Source organism: Ambystoma mexicanum, chromosome 5p, assembly GCF_040938575.1.
Source record: "Ambystoma mexicanum isolate Mex_15411 chromosome 5p, UKY_AmexF1_1, whole genome shotgun sequence".
Classification (NCBI taxonomy): Eukaryota; Metazoa; Chordata; class Amphibia; order Caudata; family Ambystomatidae; genus Ambystoma; species Ambystoma mexicanum.
The window spans coordinates 251,438,753-251,454,908 of NC_090930.1; the positions used below are offsets into that span (position 1 = coordinate 251,438,753).

General features: G+C 47.1%; 1 protein-coding gene across 2 annotated transcripts in view; it reads left to right on the top strand.

The window, feature by feature from the left end:
• Positions 1–16,156, top strand: part of THOC2 (THO complex subunit 2) — a 2,257,836-nt gene that overhangs the window by 1,253,953 nt on the left and 987,727 nt on the right. For both annotated transcript variants that reach the window (XM_069612670.1, XM_069612671.1), the window contains exon 20: positions 319–436. In XM_069612670.1, coding sequence (XP_069468771.1) covers positions 319–436 — 118 coding nt within the window. The remainder of the gene's footprint in view (positions 1–318; positions 437–16,156) is intronic.

Here is a 16,156-nt window from a genome sequence, read left to right on the forward strand (position 1 = left end):
GAGTGGTAGGTAAAAAGGTGGGAATGAGGTAGTGGGTCAGGGACGCTCTATATATAGTTATGACTGGCAAAGGGGTGTGCATTGGCACTAGGCATAACCGATTACGATCTGCACCCCCTGGTATCCAAAGTTTCCGAAGACAGTTGGGACTGAAAATATAATATCAAAGATGAAGAATCTATGGGAGGAAGGATTAGTTCATCAGAATGAACATTACCAAGAGGTAAGTAATTTGTTTTTGCATCTTGCAGTAGTGCAAAATATCTGTGCGTTTTGTACAGTTTCAATTTAACCTACTTATTTTTGTTTGTCATGTAGCTTTGATCTCTTAATTTTGAAAGAAGTTGTACAGAAAATGGCAGGAATTGAAGTTACTGAGGAAATTACGATGGAGCAGCTGGATGCAATGACCGGTGGAGAACAGCTGAAAGCTGAGGTGAGGAAAAAAGCACACATTCATGGTTTGAACAGGCAATTCAAAACCAGTTGTTGAAATCTGTAGCAAATAATTACATTTTGTTCATTGCAAAAAGATTACTTTTTAAGACAAATTCCTGACCTTGAGCCACAGCGTTTTCTTTTAATACTTTTGCTTATTGGTCTCTCCCTCTATGAAAACTCAACATAGTATATGTTGAGATGGTTTTCAGAACCCATCCTGTGGACAGATTCTCAGAGAAGACCCTATTTTGATGAACAGGGACAAACTAATGTCTAAACTCTAGTTGAGTAGTAAGACTTGTGTATAGGCACGTTAGAAATGCTATATCATATCAAGCAGCAAGGCTTAGTCTTAGGAGGGTGCGAGAGTGGTGAAGGGTTCAGTTAAGCACCCACAACGTTTCTAGATAGATTTCCAAAATCTGCTCTTGGCGTACGATTTTGTGAGGTCATTCTACGCGTACTAAACAGTGAAGACATTGAGTGGTTAGCCAAAACCCAATCAAGGAAAGGTAGTTTAGCAGTCCAGGCTTAGTCTAAGGAAAAGTGAGAGTGGTTGTTAAGAAATATATTCTTTTTGCAACTTTCCTTCCAACATTTCCTATGGAACCTTTCTTTTTGGTTTGGATCATGTCATAACTTTTTTTTTTTTTTTTTTTTTTTTTTTAAGGGAAGTTAAGCCTTCAACTTAACTTCCCTTGCTTTTGCTCCTATTTTATGGCGAATCTGATCAGTCCTTCAGACGTATCATTACTGGGAAAATGTGTTTCCCTTTTGCATTCTTGTATTCTTAACATTGCACACAGCATCTTAGAATGCAGTCCAGGGGGCATACATTTGTCTCACCCTAGCTTTTTACACAGACATTTTGGTTACTTTTAATGTGCCTGAAGGCAATTTGGTGGCAGCAGTTACATTTTTACAACCTTTGCATTATTTTTGGGTGTGCATATTCTCATTTATTCTGTATGGCTACTGAACATTGCTAGTGCTTTAAAATGGTTGTGCCATAAGATTTTTGTTTGTTCTTTGGCCATAGTGTCATTTGGTATCTGTCGGCCCAGTCAGGGCAGGAAAGTCCTTTTAAGGTCATATACTTTCTGAGTAGTAATGCTGCTTTTGCGGTTTAGTGCGCCTTTGTGTGTGTGTGGCCCAGGTAGGGGGCCCGGACCGTCTAATCCCAGTCCACATCACTGGTGCCAGATAGTCTGCTACTGGGGTTAATGTGAAACCAGTAGTTTTCCCTGATTGGACAACTACTGACTGTTTGAATGGTGCAGATCATTACCATTGGTGGGCTTGGACTTGTTTGCAGCTTGAATTTTGGATAAGAGTAGGACTTCTGCAGCTTTTCTTCAGATCTATCTTCGAGCCAAGAATCCCTCGAAGAAGAGCAGGTGTTGATCAACCCAAGACCCCTGAAGTGGCCCAGTATCCCTTGCAGTGTCCGGCCCAATAAAGCCGTGCTCATCAGCCTGATTCGAAGTCCTCACAGAATAGCACACATTTCAATTTAGACAGTCAATTATAAAGTTATTTCAATGGATTGCTGTTTTCCTGCAGATTCCTCATCAGATAGATATCCATTCTAGCATCAGCTGCTCGGAATGCTTTTCGACAGGGGGCGTAGTGCACCTTGACTGTCAATCCGTCGTGTCTTGATGTGGTGGTAGTCAGCTCTGGATATGATCTCGGTCATCGTGCATGTATTACGTCACTACGCGGCCGTACCCCAGTTCCTTTTTTTCCACGCGCTCAGCACGCTGTTCGAGGAACAACTGTCAAGAATATTTTCAACTGACAAATTTTGACGTAATTTCGATAGCATGTCCGCTCCCAATGTTTTGGGCTTAAAGCGCTGCAAGGACTGCAGTTCCAAAATGTCCATCACAGACCCACAAAGCGTCGGCGTGTTGTGCCGTTGTATCTTGGTGTCTGTCATGACACCGGAGATTGTGTTTCTTGTAAGAAGGTGAATCTGAAATCGCTACAGGAAAGGGCTGCGAAACACGCGTAGTTCAGCCCCCATCCAAATCTCAGGCACGCTCAACCGCCCGGTCGTGTGAGTTCGATACAGAGGCCAACTCCTGAAAACGATAGGCATTGGAAGAATGCTTAAGAGGTCACACTTGGAGCCATTCCTCTTCCTCCCATAAAATGAAAAGGTGTCATTGGTGCAAGCAAGGATCCGACTCCTCGGATGACCCTAGAAAGTAGTTGGCATGGTCTACATGCAAGACTGAGTGGGGGGCTTTTAAAGAGCAGATTATCGAGATTTTTGAAAAAGCGGCTTCTGGTATGGGTGCTTCCTCAAAAGAGCAGGCTTTGGTTGCTCCAGTGGTGGCTGGTGACTCTGGCCCCAAACTTACCACTGTGACATTGTCTTCTAGACACTCCGGCTCGGCACAGTGTGACCGGTCTGGCATTGGCGCCGATAAGAACTAGTCTGCCCCAGGTGTCAAGTGCTTTTTGGCACCGGCTGACAGGTCCATCGGTGCCGATAGCCACATGTTCATATGTTTCGCAGTCAAGAACTGTTTCTTGACACACTGGCAATGACTTTCAATGGGATTGATGACCAGATGTCGTGTGGCGTTGACCCTGCTTATGCAGGTGCTGGAGGCAAGGATTTCTTTGTCAATCAGGCAGATTTAGTCACCCTTGCTGAGGGCCTCCATGATGCCAGTGGCCTGGTCACCTCTCTTGACTTAGACAGAGCAGACTCACCCTTATGGGCATGCTAATTCCAAGTACCGTGCCACAGTGGACAGGGTGGTGGACAATTTGTTGGAGTGCCTCAGACAGACCCATATTAGCCTATGAGCTCACAGATCTTCTGGAGGAAGGAGCTTCTACTGAGAGGGCCATGCCATTTAATGTTGCTATTGCTGAACCCATCGCCACCTTATGGCAGAGGCCATGCACCACTGCCCCGGTAAATTTCGACTTCACGAAGGAGGACAGGCCGCAAGGTAAGACTCATTAGATCTCTCCACTCACCCTACGCCACAGGGATTTGTGATGCAGGCAGCCATGGTTAACTCTAGGTCAGCCACATCCACATCTATACTCCCTAAAAATAGGGAGGAAAGATGGTTGACGCCCCATTCAAGAAGGTGTTCTCTTTGGGCAGTATCGCTGTTAAGGGTGTTAACGCATCCTGCGCTTTTGCAAAGTACACATTTGGCTTGTGGAGGGCTATCGGGGAAGCCGCTCAGCACATTCCCGAGTGGGAGACTCTGTGGACATTGATATATCACTTTTGACACTTCAATGCAATACTTAGATTGTGAAAGAGGAACAAGATTGGGGAACCGAAACAATGGTTTACAAGTTGTCTGAACAGGTACGTACTTTATAATCCACCAATGAAGTACAGGTTAACCCTTTCCCAGCAATAGAAGTAACTTATGTACCACCTATGAGGGACAGTTAAACACAAAGTCAATGGGTCAGAAGAGTCTGCAGAGAGCCAGGGCAGCCACTGTCAATTGAACAAAGTCTAGGGAAGCTGAGACACTTCTTGTAGATAGCACAAAAGTCTTGCACACTGATATATAGAGAGGTTGTAGAAATGAATTACTGTTGGGCCACAAGATGTAAGGCTTGTGGAAGCAAAGCTGCAAGCAATTTGGTATAAAAAAAAGCAGCTACTGCAGTCTCCAGCGAGCTAGCGAAGGCGAGCGTCCCCCAGATAGCACGATCCTCCCCATAATGAGAGACAATAATGGACTCTCCCAAGATGGGAATAAGGCTAAGACAAAGTGCGGGTGAGCTTAAATGGGAGTTTATCAATCAGAATAGGGCATGCAAAGGACTCTGCAAACTCCGAGAGCGCTCTGTCTGACAATAGCAAAGACAGGCGTATATATTTACAAAATACGTCATAAGAACCTACATACTATAGGGGGCACAAGTTTGTGGGGGATTGGGTGGCGACGACTAACTATAGGGGCTGCTGTGATGTGGTCTGCCGTGGTTGGTGGACGTCACTGGTTACCCTCGTGGGCCGGGCAGGTCAGCTGGGTTCATCTGGACGGTGGTGTTGTGCCAGCTGTGACCAGTGTCAGTGATGAACGTCTTTCCTGGCTTTCTGCCCTAAGGCCACACACACCGCATTCATTCAACATTATTATCCTCCCCGGTAAATCTTTCAGTAGGTTATTCTACAGGTTAATGCAACACAGGAGGAATGCACCTAGAGTGGGGTCTTTTGGTGATACATCAATACATGGTTACCATCGTCCTGTTGACCGGGTATCATAGGTCGCGAGGTTGGGTCTCAGGGCAAGGGACGAACTGTCCGAGTTATCATGTCCCGTTAGAAGTCGTTATGAATGTGTTCCTGTAGTGTTGCTATAAAATTGGGTGTCCTAATTTTAATGGTGTCCCATTAACCTAAGGTGAGCTGGTGGGTCGTGGAGTCTAAGAAAGGGCGCCTTTGGATCTGTGTTTAAGGCCGGGGTTTGCTGCTGGGTTGCAAATAATTCAGGTAGCAGGCCGTGGCCCTGGGTGCTGCGGGGGAATGTGAATGATTGAAGCGGCTCCAGCCGAATTGGGGGAGGTGGAGCAGAGCAGCACAGGCCTCTGCTCTTCCGTCTGGCAGGCTTCAATGGGGAGGAAAGGGGAATGGCCTTGGATATGCCCACAAAGGTATTTTCCTCGTGTGTTGCAGATTTAAGTGGAAGAGGTGTAAACATTCACATAATATACAATGCTCATTGAGTCTTTTCAAAGCTTATATTTTCAACATTGTTGGTGTCTTTTACATGGCCATTTCAAATGCGTTACCTATATGTTAAGTATTTAATAACCTCAACATTTTGTTACATTTCTATACATGCGCAGTAAGCGAGGTAGTAGTAAGGTTGGTGGAGCACGCAGGAACAACCGGCTAATAAGACTGATGGCAGTGACACATGGTGAGCTTGGACATGCATACTGTGCATTTTCGTGCAGCATTTACATGAGCTCCCAATAGGGTTGTATTTGTCTTCCTTGGCACTCTAGCAGCATAAGATCAGTTATGGCATGGGACCTTGGGGTGCAGTCTTCTCTGTGAAACATATAACATGAAAACCCTGGGACGCTTTTACAATTTGCGCATAGCTACGGGGATGTGGGTACTTTAACCCGAAATCCATATAAACACACATTCTGCCATCTTCATGGAGGTTACATGTTTTTAATTAGAAAGGTCATGGAGAGGAGAGTTTCATCACAGGTTGTTTGCTCATTAGTATTTGGGGGCTCTGCTTTTGTCGGGGGACCATTTTACTGTTCTTTTCCATCCCGGCCCTGCTGGCCGGGTCATACTGTGAGCCGTGATACACTGCGGAAGGCGAAATGTTAGTGTTTGCATCTAGCACTAGCTCATGTACGTCTGTTCGTGGGAACGGGCTCTCAGCGGATCTGCCAGGGAGCTGCGGCTGCAGGGACAAGTGAGACTCTCCAGGGGTGGGGGGCAGCGCTGTGGGGCACAGGGCTCAAAACCATTTTGATTATACAAATTGGCTTCCAGGGCCTAGTTAAATACAGCATATTTGGTCGATGTCTTCAGCCAGTGGTCCATCCGCCCCCCCTGGGCCCTTGTGGCAGGGGGAACCCCTGACGAGCCATGGACTTCACAGCAGGGAGAGGGTGCAGGGGAGGGGGGTCTCTTGGACCAATCCTCCCATACACTAGACAAGCTACAGACCAAAAAGGTAAGTTCCACTTCAGTGAAGACAGCACCTTAGGTTGAAAGAAGGGGATCCAGATGGCTTCTGTTCCTGTTGCAGTCCTGCAGAACCATGTGCTCCTGTGCCTCTGTCGTGGGGACAAGAGGGAGGACATCTGGGGACACCTGCACTGCGGTTTGAAGGTCGGCTGCAGCAATGGGCTCTTTCCGAATCAGCGGTACTTTGCGGTTTCTGCTACCGGTCAATCGCATCACCGCGATTCTTGGACACCTTATGGGCTCCCCTTGCTTCTGGTGTCCAGCACTCTGTTAAGGTGGCTCAGGCTTGGGTCGTCCTGCTTCGAGAGGGTCCTTAGGATCTTCCTGGAGCTTGGGGTCCAACTTAAAGACGATGCACTCGTTCCTGGTGTTCCTGTCCCCTGGCACTCGGTTACAGCAGCAGTAAAGAAGTACAGCCAGCAGGGAGAGGGGTTCCACTCAAGTTCGCGTTGGGGTCAGTTTGTCCCACTAACCCAAGGGAAGAAGTCGTCCGTTCCTGGCTTCTCTAGTCTATACGAAATTTGGAGCTTCAGCACTGCAGTAGGGCTTCACCCGGCAAACCAATCGTCCATGAGGGTGCTGTAACGCTCACCTGATTCCCGCAGAGGCGCCGGTCTTGACTGGGTGAATGCCATATCTTCAAAGGTGATGTGTAACACACGGTTGGCTCTTTGGGCTGGACCTCTGTGCACTGTATGTCTGACTCGAAGAGTAAGATGTCTGTAGATAGAAAATATGGGATTAATGAACTGGGGTTATTGGGTGCCTCGCTCCTCTTCCCTTTCTCTTCTCCTGTGGAACCCCAAGGGTTAACACCCTCACCTTAGGTAAGTGAACGCCGAGCTCTCCATCTGCCTCGGGGCAGGGTGCCGTAACCAGTTTCTTCACTGGATAAGGGTGCAGGCCTCTTGACCTCAGAGGACTGCTGTCCGTCGTTAACTGCACAAACGGTAAGTTCTGGGCACTTCAAATGTCTTAAGTCTTTTGTAATATCATCTCTTGTTTTGCAGGGTTCCGGCGATGGCGGGCTGATGAGAGTTGAGGATCGAACCCGCGTGAGGAATAGAAGCGCCTGGAAGCACGTAAGTAAGCGCTTGTAGCCTGCTTCACGATGCGCACTAACTGTCCCTTTTATCTTGCAGGTACAAGTTCGGAGCTTTAGGGAAGCTGAAGGGTGCTGGAATACCCACTGGATTCGGCGTGGGAAGGAGTAATGGCACGTGAGTAATAAAGTTGCCCAATGTCTTTAAACGCACCTTTTGTCTTTCAGATGCGGGATGCAGCGCCAAAGGCCTCCGGAGCGTGCGAAGAGCTGGTAAGCTTTTGTCTTTCAGATGCCGGAATGCAGTGCGAAGACCTCCGGAGCATTCGAAGAGTAGGTAAGCCTTTGTCTTTCAGATGCCGGAATGCAGCGCGAGGCGTTGGTGACAGCCGATGGACCAGGTAAGAGATGCGCTGCCACTGAAGACCGTAGTGCTAACCTGTTCTTTCTTTGTCTTTACAGGTGCTGCTGAAGACTGGATTCCAGGATGGTAAGCCTTTGTTCCCTTAGGCCCAGGATCAGAAGCAGAAGACACGATGAGCGTTCTGCTGCAGAGAATGCAGAATAACGCAAAGCAAGATTCATCCATCGGGTGTGGTTTAAATAGCCTCCTGTAGTGCTTAGGTGTCTCCTTCCACAGCCACGCCTAGGTAAGAAAAGAGTTCCTGCTTTCCAGAAGAGTTCCAGTGTTCTGAACCTAGGGAGTGGCTCCTGCCCCACCCAACAGGAAAAGTAGTCCCAAACAGAAGAGGATCAGGGGTTCAACTGGCAGGTAAGTAAGCAGCATGGTCTGCTGCAGGTAAGTCCACCCAAGCATTATGAGCCCGGCGCTTCCAGCGCTGGGACTGGGCATCTTTATGAGCCTGGTGCCACTGGCGCCAGGACAGGGTCCAAAAGGTCCCAATTGGGACTGGCTGGCACTCGGAACCGGGGTTATGGGTCTGCTTCCAAGGGAGTCTGGCAAGTCCTGATCTTTTGGAAGCAGAGATCATGACAGGTGCAGCAAGCTTCCCTTCCAGTTTCTTCGGATTCTTCGTCCAGTGGTCGACTCTGCCTTCTGTCTGAGGGACCTCACCTTTATGCAGGTTTCTCCCATTCATTTGCAGCCTAGCTGTCAATCACACAGCGGGTGGCTGTCCTAAAAGGATAGCCAGCCAGCCAATCACCTTTTGGGTGCATTCCTGTAACCAAGGAGACTTAGTACAGGGAGTTTCGGGCACCTTCCTCGCTTCCTGCCCTTCCAGACACGCTGGAGCCAGAGGCGAGTTTCAGCACTGAAGCCCACCAAAGACAAAACAAACGAAGGGACCAAACCTGGTTTGGTGCGTAGAGTAAAACCCAAGAAAGACCTCACAACAAGAAATGACGAAGAAAAAACGACCAGGGCCATTTTGACAAAATGGGCAGCATGGGTGCAGTACTGCAGCTGAGGATTCAGCCTGCGGTAAAAACACAATGGTACGAAAATTAAACCACTGACACCAGCCATTAATTTTAGTGAGGGCAACACACAATGTTTTACATGAGTAAGTAGACAAAGAGGATACTAAGTAACCCCCTAGCACTCCACATAAGACGGTGTGTGCTGTGTCTACAAAGAAAAAGTAAAGTCAATTTTACTTTACTACTCATGAAAACAGTTGTGTATCCAAGAGAAGGTATTTAAACCTTATGAAAAATCCAAGGGACTTCTCTGTGACACTGCACTGAAGGTGCTGTGTGTCACAATACAAAAGGTGATGCCTATGGAGTTTGTCAGACTACAAAATGATAGAAACAGAGTCCAGATCAGATCAAAAATACATGAGAGACTGAGAAAAAGGTCTCCCTCACTCCAGGATAGAAAATTAAAAAGTCCCAAAGTCCAGCAAAAGAGCTGGGGGGTCTCTATGGTTGAAGGGAATTAGCACAGAAATTAGAATTCTCCTTAACAGCCTGGCAGTCGTTGCAGATGGGACTGCCGACTGCGTTGAACGATCTATGGGGGTCCAGAACAAACTACTGGATATTGCCTTTGACAGCAAGCATCTGTTCGGCCCAAAAGCCGACGAGTCTTTGGCGAAATTTCATGACTCAAAAGCTGGCTGCCATGTCTCTGGGCCTAACTGTCCAGCAGCCGGCAAAGCCTGCCTTTTAGTTTCGTCTCAAGGAGAAGTTGCAGGCTTTATGTCCCCTTTGGCTGGAGGCTTAACTCCTGCAATCCAGGCAGGGACAGAGGCGTTTCCCATGCTGCGGAAGGGGCAGGAGGGCCTCCAGAGATCAGCAAATGGTGGCCGCAGCGGCTGGGGCGGATTCACATTTGAAGTAGATTTGATTTATCACCGGTTGGAGGACTGATCAGCGATCCCTGGCCCCAATGGCGGGAGACTACCGCCAATGCCTGCATGCTTCAGCTTGTCCAGTAGGGTTACGGCATGCCTTTCTTAAAAATGCCACTGGACAGGCAGCCCCCCACCCCCTCCTCAACCGTAACAGGTGCTCCAGGGAGAGCTGCAAGCCCTGCTTTTGAATTCTGCCGTGGAAGAGGTGCCTCCCAAGCAGTTAGGATTGGGCTGGTAGTACTGGTATTTCCTGGTACCCAAGAAAGGGCAAGGACTACGTCCCATCTTGGACTTCAGTACCTTGAACACATTCCTGAGAAAGGACAAGTTGAAGATGGTGACGTTGAGAGAAATTCTCCACATTCTCTGATTTCAGGACTGGCTGGTGTCGATAGATCTCCAGGATGCAGGTTTCCATGTGCTGATCCACCAAAAGCACAGAAATGTACTGAGATTGCTCATAGGGGATAAGCACGATCAGTTCAAGGTGGCCTCTTTTGGGTTGACCTCTGCCCTGAGGGTCTTCACCAAGCTCATGATGGTAGTCGTGACTCCTCAGGAAATCTGGCATCCATGTGTTCCCATACCTGGACGACTGGCTAATCTTAGGAAAGTTGACTGAGCAAGTGTAGTCTCATCTTGAGGACACCTGCTCACTGTTTCACAGGCTGGGCTTCTCCCTGAACGTACAGAAGTTCCACACAGCACCAACACAGAGGCTTCAGTTCATCGGAGCGGTCCTGGACACTTCGGTGGGGGAAGGCCTTTCCTCTTGGGGAGAGTCTCCAATGTTGGGTAAGATTTTCTAAAGTCCATATGGTGTGGGACTTCATAAGAATTATCTCTTGGTATTATGGATTCAACTCTTAATATTGGTCTGTACTTTGTCTGTACTACACAAGTCGGTAGTGGCTGAGTGTTAGGCAGAATCCTGTGCAGTTCCTTTAGGGAGCACTACAGAAGATTAGGACTACAGGTATGAGCAATAAATCCCTTTGGTATCAGTCTGTACCACAAAGATTTAGTTGGTAGCTGTGGCTAAGCAGTCAGACTTATCTCAAGAGGTAGATGAGCAGTATTCAGGGTTTACACAATAGGCCTTCAGTACTGTGGCACAAGGAAACGCTGACCAAAGCTTTGTATTAAAAAGAATCGGAGCGGAGTCAGTGCAGAGTCACTGGAGTGAATGAGTCGAAGCGTGGACCTTTGCTGCTCTGAACCTTTGTTTGCCTACTGTGACCATTTGGAGTCTCTTTTCTCTTTCTACTGCAAGAAGGAGGTTCCAGGAGTCAAAAACTCCCTAGACCCGCAGAGCGGAGTCGGTGCAGTCACTGGAGTCCCTGGAAGTCCACGGAAGTCTGCGGTGTGCCCCTACTACCTACAGCACAAGCAGCCATATGGCCCAACGCTTCCAACTATCTCGCAGGTAAACCTGGGCCATCTGGCATTTTACTTGACCTCATCATACTTGGAAGCTATGCCGCGTGGGGACTGCGGGGAAACCTTTGACCCACGTGGCTGTCCATTAAACGGTTCCAAGCGAAAGGTTAGAAAACGTTTAACATATAATGACTTAAACGTGTGGAACTGTGGGACACAAAGTTTGTGATCCATTGCAGCGTTCTAGGATCCCCCTTTTATTTTTTTTTTCCTCCTACTCCGATACCGATCAAAATCTACACGAATTTAAGTGACCGTGAGGGAACTGCAGGAAAACTATCCTTTGACCCTCACGGCACAGTATCTTGGCACTCTTTCCCCTTTGAAGACTTCTGAGCTCTTGCCCTCGTCTTGGACACAGACTGTTTGTTCATCAGACTTAATTGGGCCCAGCCAAGCTAAATCTTTCAGCTGCAACTTCGACCCCTCTGACTCACCTTGTTCCGGCGCTTCCCTTTGGCGGTCGGGCTCCTGCACAGCCCTCGCTGCTCCCGGGGTACTGTGGCTGCGTGGGCAGCGGGTGTCCTACGGGGCCACGTGTCTCGTTTGGGCCGTCCGCTGCCTGGCTGTGTGTGGGAGGTCTGCCTGGCGTGTCTGCTGGTGGATGTCCCTGTGCTGACCGCATGGTCCGTGCTGGGACCTGTGGCCCCCGTTGTCCGTGGAGCTTCTTCTCCCGGTGCAGAGATTCGGGCAACCTGGGCGGCTTCCTGGTGCTGAGGAGGCCCTGCCCACGACTCAACGTCAAGATCCTGCTATGCTAGACAAGCAGGGAGCTCCAACAAAGCAGCCCCCTAGTGGCCAAGCCGGCACACTGCGAATGTTAACAAGACAGCAATCTGGCAAATTGCATACAATGCAATGTGTAAATAACACCAACCAAAACACTACATCTATGCCTAATGAAAACATCTGTCTCATACAAAAACAATAGTTAGTGAAACCACCACAGTTATGAAGACGTCAGAAGCCCTTCAACAAACCTCTATTGCAGATTCCATATCTGAACCAGCAGTTACTGATGACATCTCCTCTGTGGTATTCACCGCATTACAGACAGACCTGCCACAGTCATCCAAATCAAAACCACAAACAGTCTTTGAATTCCAGCACATAGAAGCCGCGTCTCGGACAAGTCACCTGGAGAAGGATGCCCCGTGCTCAGATCCAAATAGCAGCTCTCAACTACAGAATTCAAGATCAGTGGACCCTGACAATTCTATCCATTTCAACTTACAACATCCTACTACTCATCAATTAAAAGCAACTCCACCACTTAGCCATCAACCAGATTCTCAACTTAGCACAGCTCCCTCACAAACTCAGGAATACCAAAAAGATAGAGCAAAACTGGCCAAAGCGAGATGGAAATCTCTGCATGAACGCAGAACAAAATCAGAATTGCATGATTTGCTGCCCCAAGCAGTCTCAAAGCAACGTCTGCAGCGCTTATCGTTAGACCTAACAGAGATTGAAGCCCTCATGGAGCTTCAAGAAAGTAAAAGGAAGACCTCTAAAAACACTTGGGACCAAATGCAAACTTCAAATAGTGATAGCTGTGAACCATTTACAAGTGCTAAAACACATCAAACTTCAAGCACACCACTGCCGGCCATGAATGCAAGCATGCAGCCCCTACGGCAGCCTAAATGTGAGAATATACCTTCCCCATCTGATCCCTACCGACCCCTTCCTGTGCCCAATACACCTTAACACCAAGAGTCGATCCCTACGACGATGGTGGATCTTCAAAATATGTTGGCAACAGTTTAAACCGAAGCTCTAATTCCGTACATGAAACTACAAGAAGCACAGGCTGATACAGCACGGGACCATGCCTCAATCCTACCCTCAATCTTTTCGAAGCAAAAAATCCAGGAGGTACTGATGGATCAAAATAGAAAGCCGGATTCAAGCGGAGGCCGAAACCCGTGCCTCCTGGCAACAAAGGCTAGCTGACAAAGCACAAAAGGAAAGAACTGAAAAAGCACACATTACCGATGCACTGATACACTTGATGCATACCAACATAGCTAATTCTGCACGAAATCTAGCCCCTCGGAGAGACACGACACATAGTCTAAAAGATATGGCAACGCACACGGCCCAGCACGATTAACGCCCCCACGAAACGGACATGGGCTCTTCCTCGGCTTTCAACAATAGAGGAAGCATTGTAGATTCTTTAATCGACTTAACTATTGATCCAAAAGCTACAATAAGAGAGCCAGCTAACTGCCCTGAAGTACTCTCCGAGTGCCACGTAAAAATGAGGCACTCTTACAGTATCTTTGTTCCAACGCGGCCACATAGCGTCAATCCTAGTCACCTGAAAACAAAGAAACAATATAAAGAGCATCAAAAAGGCTCACAAGCTTTCTTGCGCAATCTAAATTTCCCAATTAATCATGCCACTAAATCACCAAGATCCACACCTCAACAGACCTTGACCCAACCTAGTACAGAATCGGATCCTACAATTAGGCCCCTGCAGCAACAGAAACCACCGACAATACCATCAAGTATCATCAGTGAAGCAGACTTACCTGAAATAGAGCTGGTTGAGACAGTACTTCTACTAAATGTATCTACATATTCAAGTAATCATAACGAAGCCAGCGATCAGGAAGACATCCAACTAGATGAATCTGCTCAACTTACTATCGATCACTATGAATAGTCAGACCTCCAATCCAGGACAGATCCAGCTGATGAGACCCACAGAGATCCTTCTTTTCAAATTCCTACTATTGATCTAGACGGCTCTGCCATCTCGCAAACCTGATTTGATTTCTCAATTATTAACCAACTGGTGCCTGCCACCTTGAAACTTCCCTCTTTCATCAATCCACGAGAGAAATCTTCAAAAAACAGATTCCAACTCGCAAGAATTGACATCCAACATGATAACTTAATCCTTAATAGGACAAATACTTTAAGGCTTTGCAACGTCATTCCAGCCCTGACCAGAGTGACTACTAAAGACATGCAGCTAATCGAATTCATGGATCATAAAAAACTTGACAAAATTGTGATCGAATGTGCTACATTGAAGACACTACGCTTGATTGAAGCTCACACTGAAGATCTCCGTACGTTGGGCTTTCATCTCAGTCACAGACACGACATTTGACTCTAAAGTTGAACAAGAGAGAGATGAAACAATTAATACAACAATATACTCTTCATTCAGCTCCAGTGATGGCCATTTCTCAGAAAACCGGACCGACTCCCACGAGCGATCAATAAACCTTGTGACAGAGTCCGCCCGCTATCGTAGACATCAGATGACGAATGAACGACAGCCCATTTGGAGAGACATGAGTTACACATCTACATCCACCAACATGAGCGTCCAAGAAGCCACCTAGCAACGACCGACTCAACATCTATGCTCTTTGACAATATGCTCATGGAACACCCGTGGTTACCTTCATCTGTACCACGCGACCCGAACTAACTAATTCTGACATAATCTGTCTTCAGGAAACATGGCTTCACCAAAAACCAGTAAGTGATGGATACACTGCCTATATGAACCCAGCGATTTGCCTGCAAAAAGGACGCCCCTCAGTTGGTCTTCTAACTTTCATCAAAATGGGCTCTCATCTTTATGTAGCAGAAGCGCAAGATATCACTCCATGGATCCAGAGACTCATTATACAACAAGAAGGGATTCCTGAGAAGAATTCTGTACAAGACCTTTTGATACATGGCCACAAGCAATACATGGATAGTTTCAATCTTTATTGGCATCCCAACAAAATATCTGACAACCTCTTCCTATATTCTTTCTTTACAACAGTGGACGAAGACACCTTGAAATATCCCGGAATCACATTTATCATTCGCAGTGATTTGAACATCCACCTTTTTGCCTCCAATGGCGAAGAGCTCGATGACCACCTGCTAGATCCTTGCGCACGGCGATGGTCTAAAGAAATGACGGATCGAAACATGATGCGACTTGACGCCCTAAATGCATCTTCTAACTCATTTACTCCAACGTGGTCATGCGGAACCACTTCTGGGATCATCGACTATATTTATTGCTCACGGAGCATCAAAGAGCCCATACTCCGGATGGAAAATATTGCCAAAAAAGACAGCGATCATTACATCTTGATCAGATCATGAACAGCAAAGAACCATCATTGCGACTTCAATTACCTGAGTTGGAAGTCGATTCTAGGGGTTTGGCTCAATAAATCCTCTGTCGAACAACCATGGATTGACCACCTGATAAGTAAAGCACATACTGTAGCGCGTCAGGGCTTAGTACTACATAAAAAATTTGGGAAATACTCCACAAAACCAATCATAATTTTCTTTAAACAAAAAGTTGTACCCATCTTGACATACGGCGGAGAGACAATGATAAACCTATTGACAACTGTATGGGATCAATTGGAGCGAATCTTTTGGACAAAGGTCTTAGCCATTCCGAAATGTATTCCAGCATCTAGAATTCGATTCTAACTTGGCCTCCAATCCCTCCAATCAATCATATGGTGGAAAGAACTAGATCTTCTCGGGAAAATAAACAATAACGACCAGATTCCCGCCTTGTATATTCGTCAAATCGCTGGAAATATCAACGCAATGGCTGTGAATAAATGGAAGGAATTTCTTAACCAAGAAAGGATAAGGTATGACATTTCACTTGAAACCCTAATCTGTAGACCACAAAGAGCCAAACTGCAAATTGAAAGACTCCATTGGATATCAACAATAAAAGAGAAGAACAAGTTACTTCTTACCTTGTAACGTTCTTTCGACGGGATGTTCCTCCGACGTATTCCTCTACTTAAATATCTCCTTCCAGCTCTGCTGGCCTCGGAAAATTTTTTCTCTAGAGGGCGCTGCGCGTCGACGTCCTCCGAGTCGATGTCCCTCGACAGCCGCCGTATCGACGTCATCCTGCCTATAAAGGCCGCGCGCAGCGTCCGTTGCTCAGTTCCGTTTTGTAGCCCACAATAATACTTTCTGGACTAGACTAATCACCCTGAAGGAGTGTAAGCTGCAACAGCACGGGAAGTAGAACTGCGGGGATGGATGGGAGGGCCGATGAGGAATACGTCGGAGGAACATCCCGTCGAAAGAACGTTACAAGGTAAGAAGTAACTTGTTCTTCGAAGGGATTGTGTCCTCCGACGTATTCCTCATCTTAGATAGGCTCCCATAGCAGTATTCTAT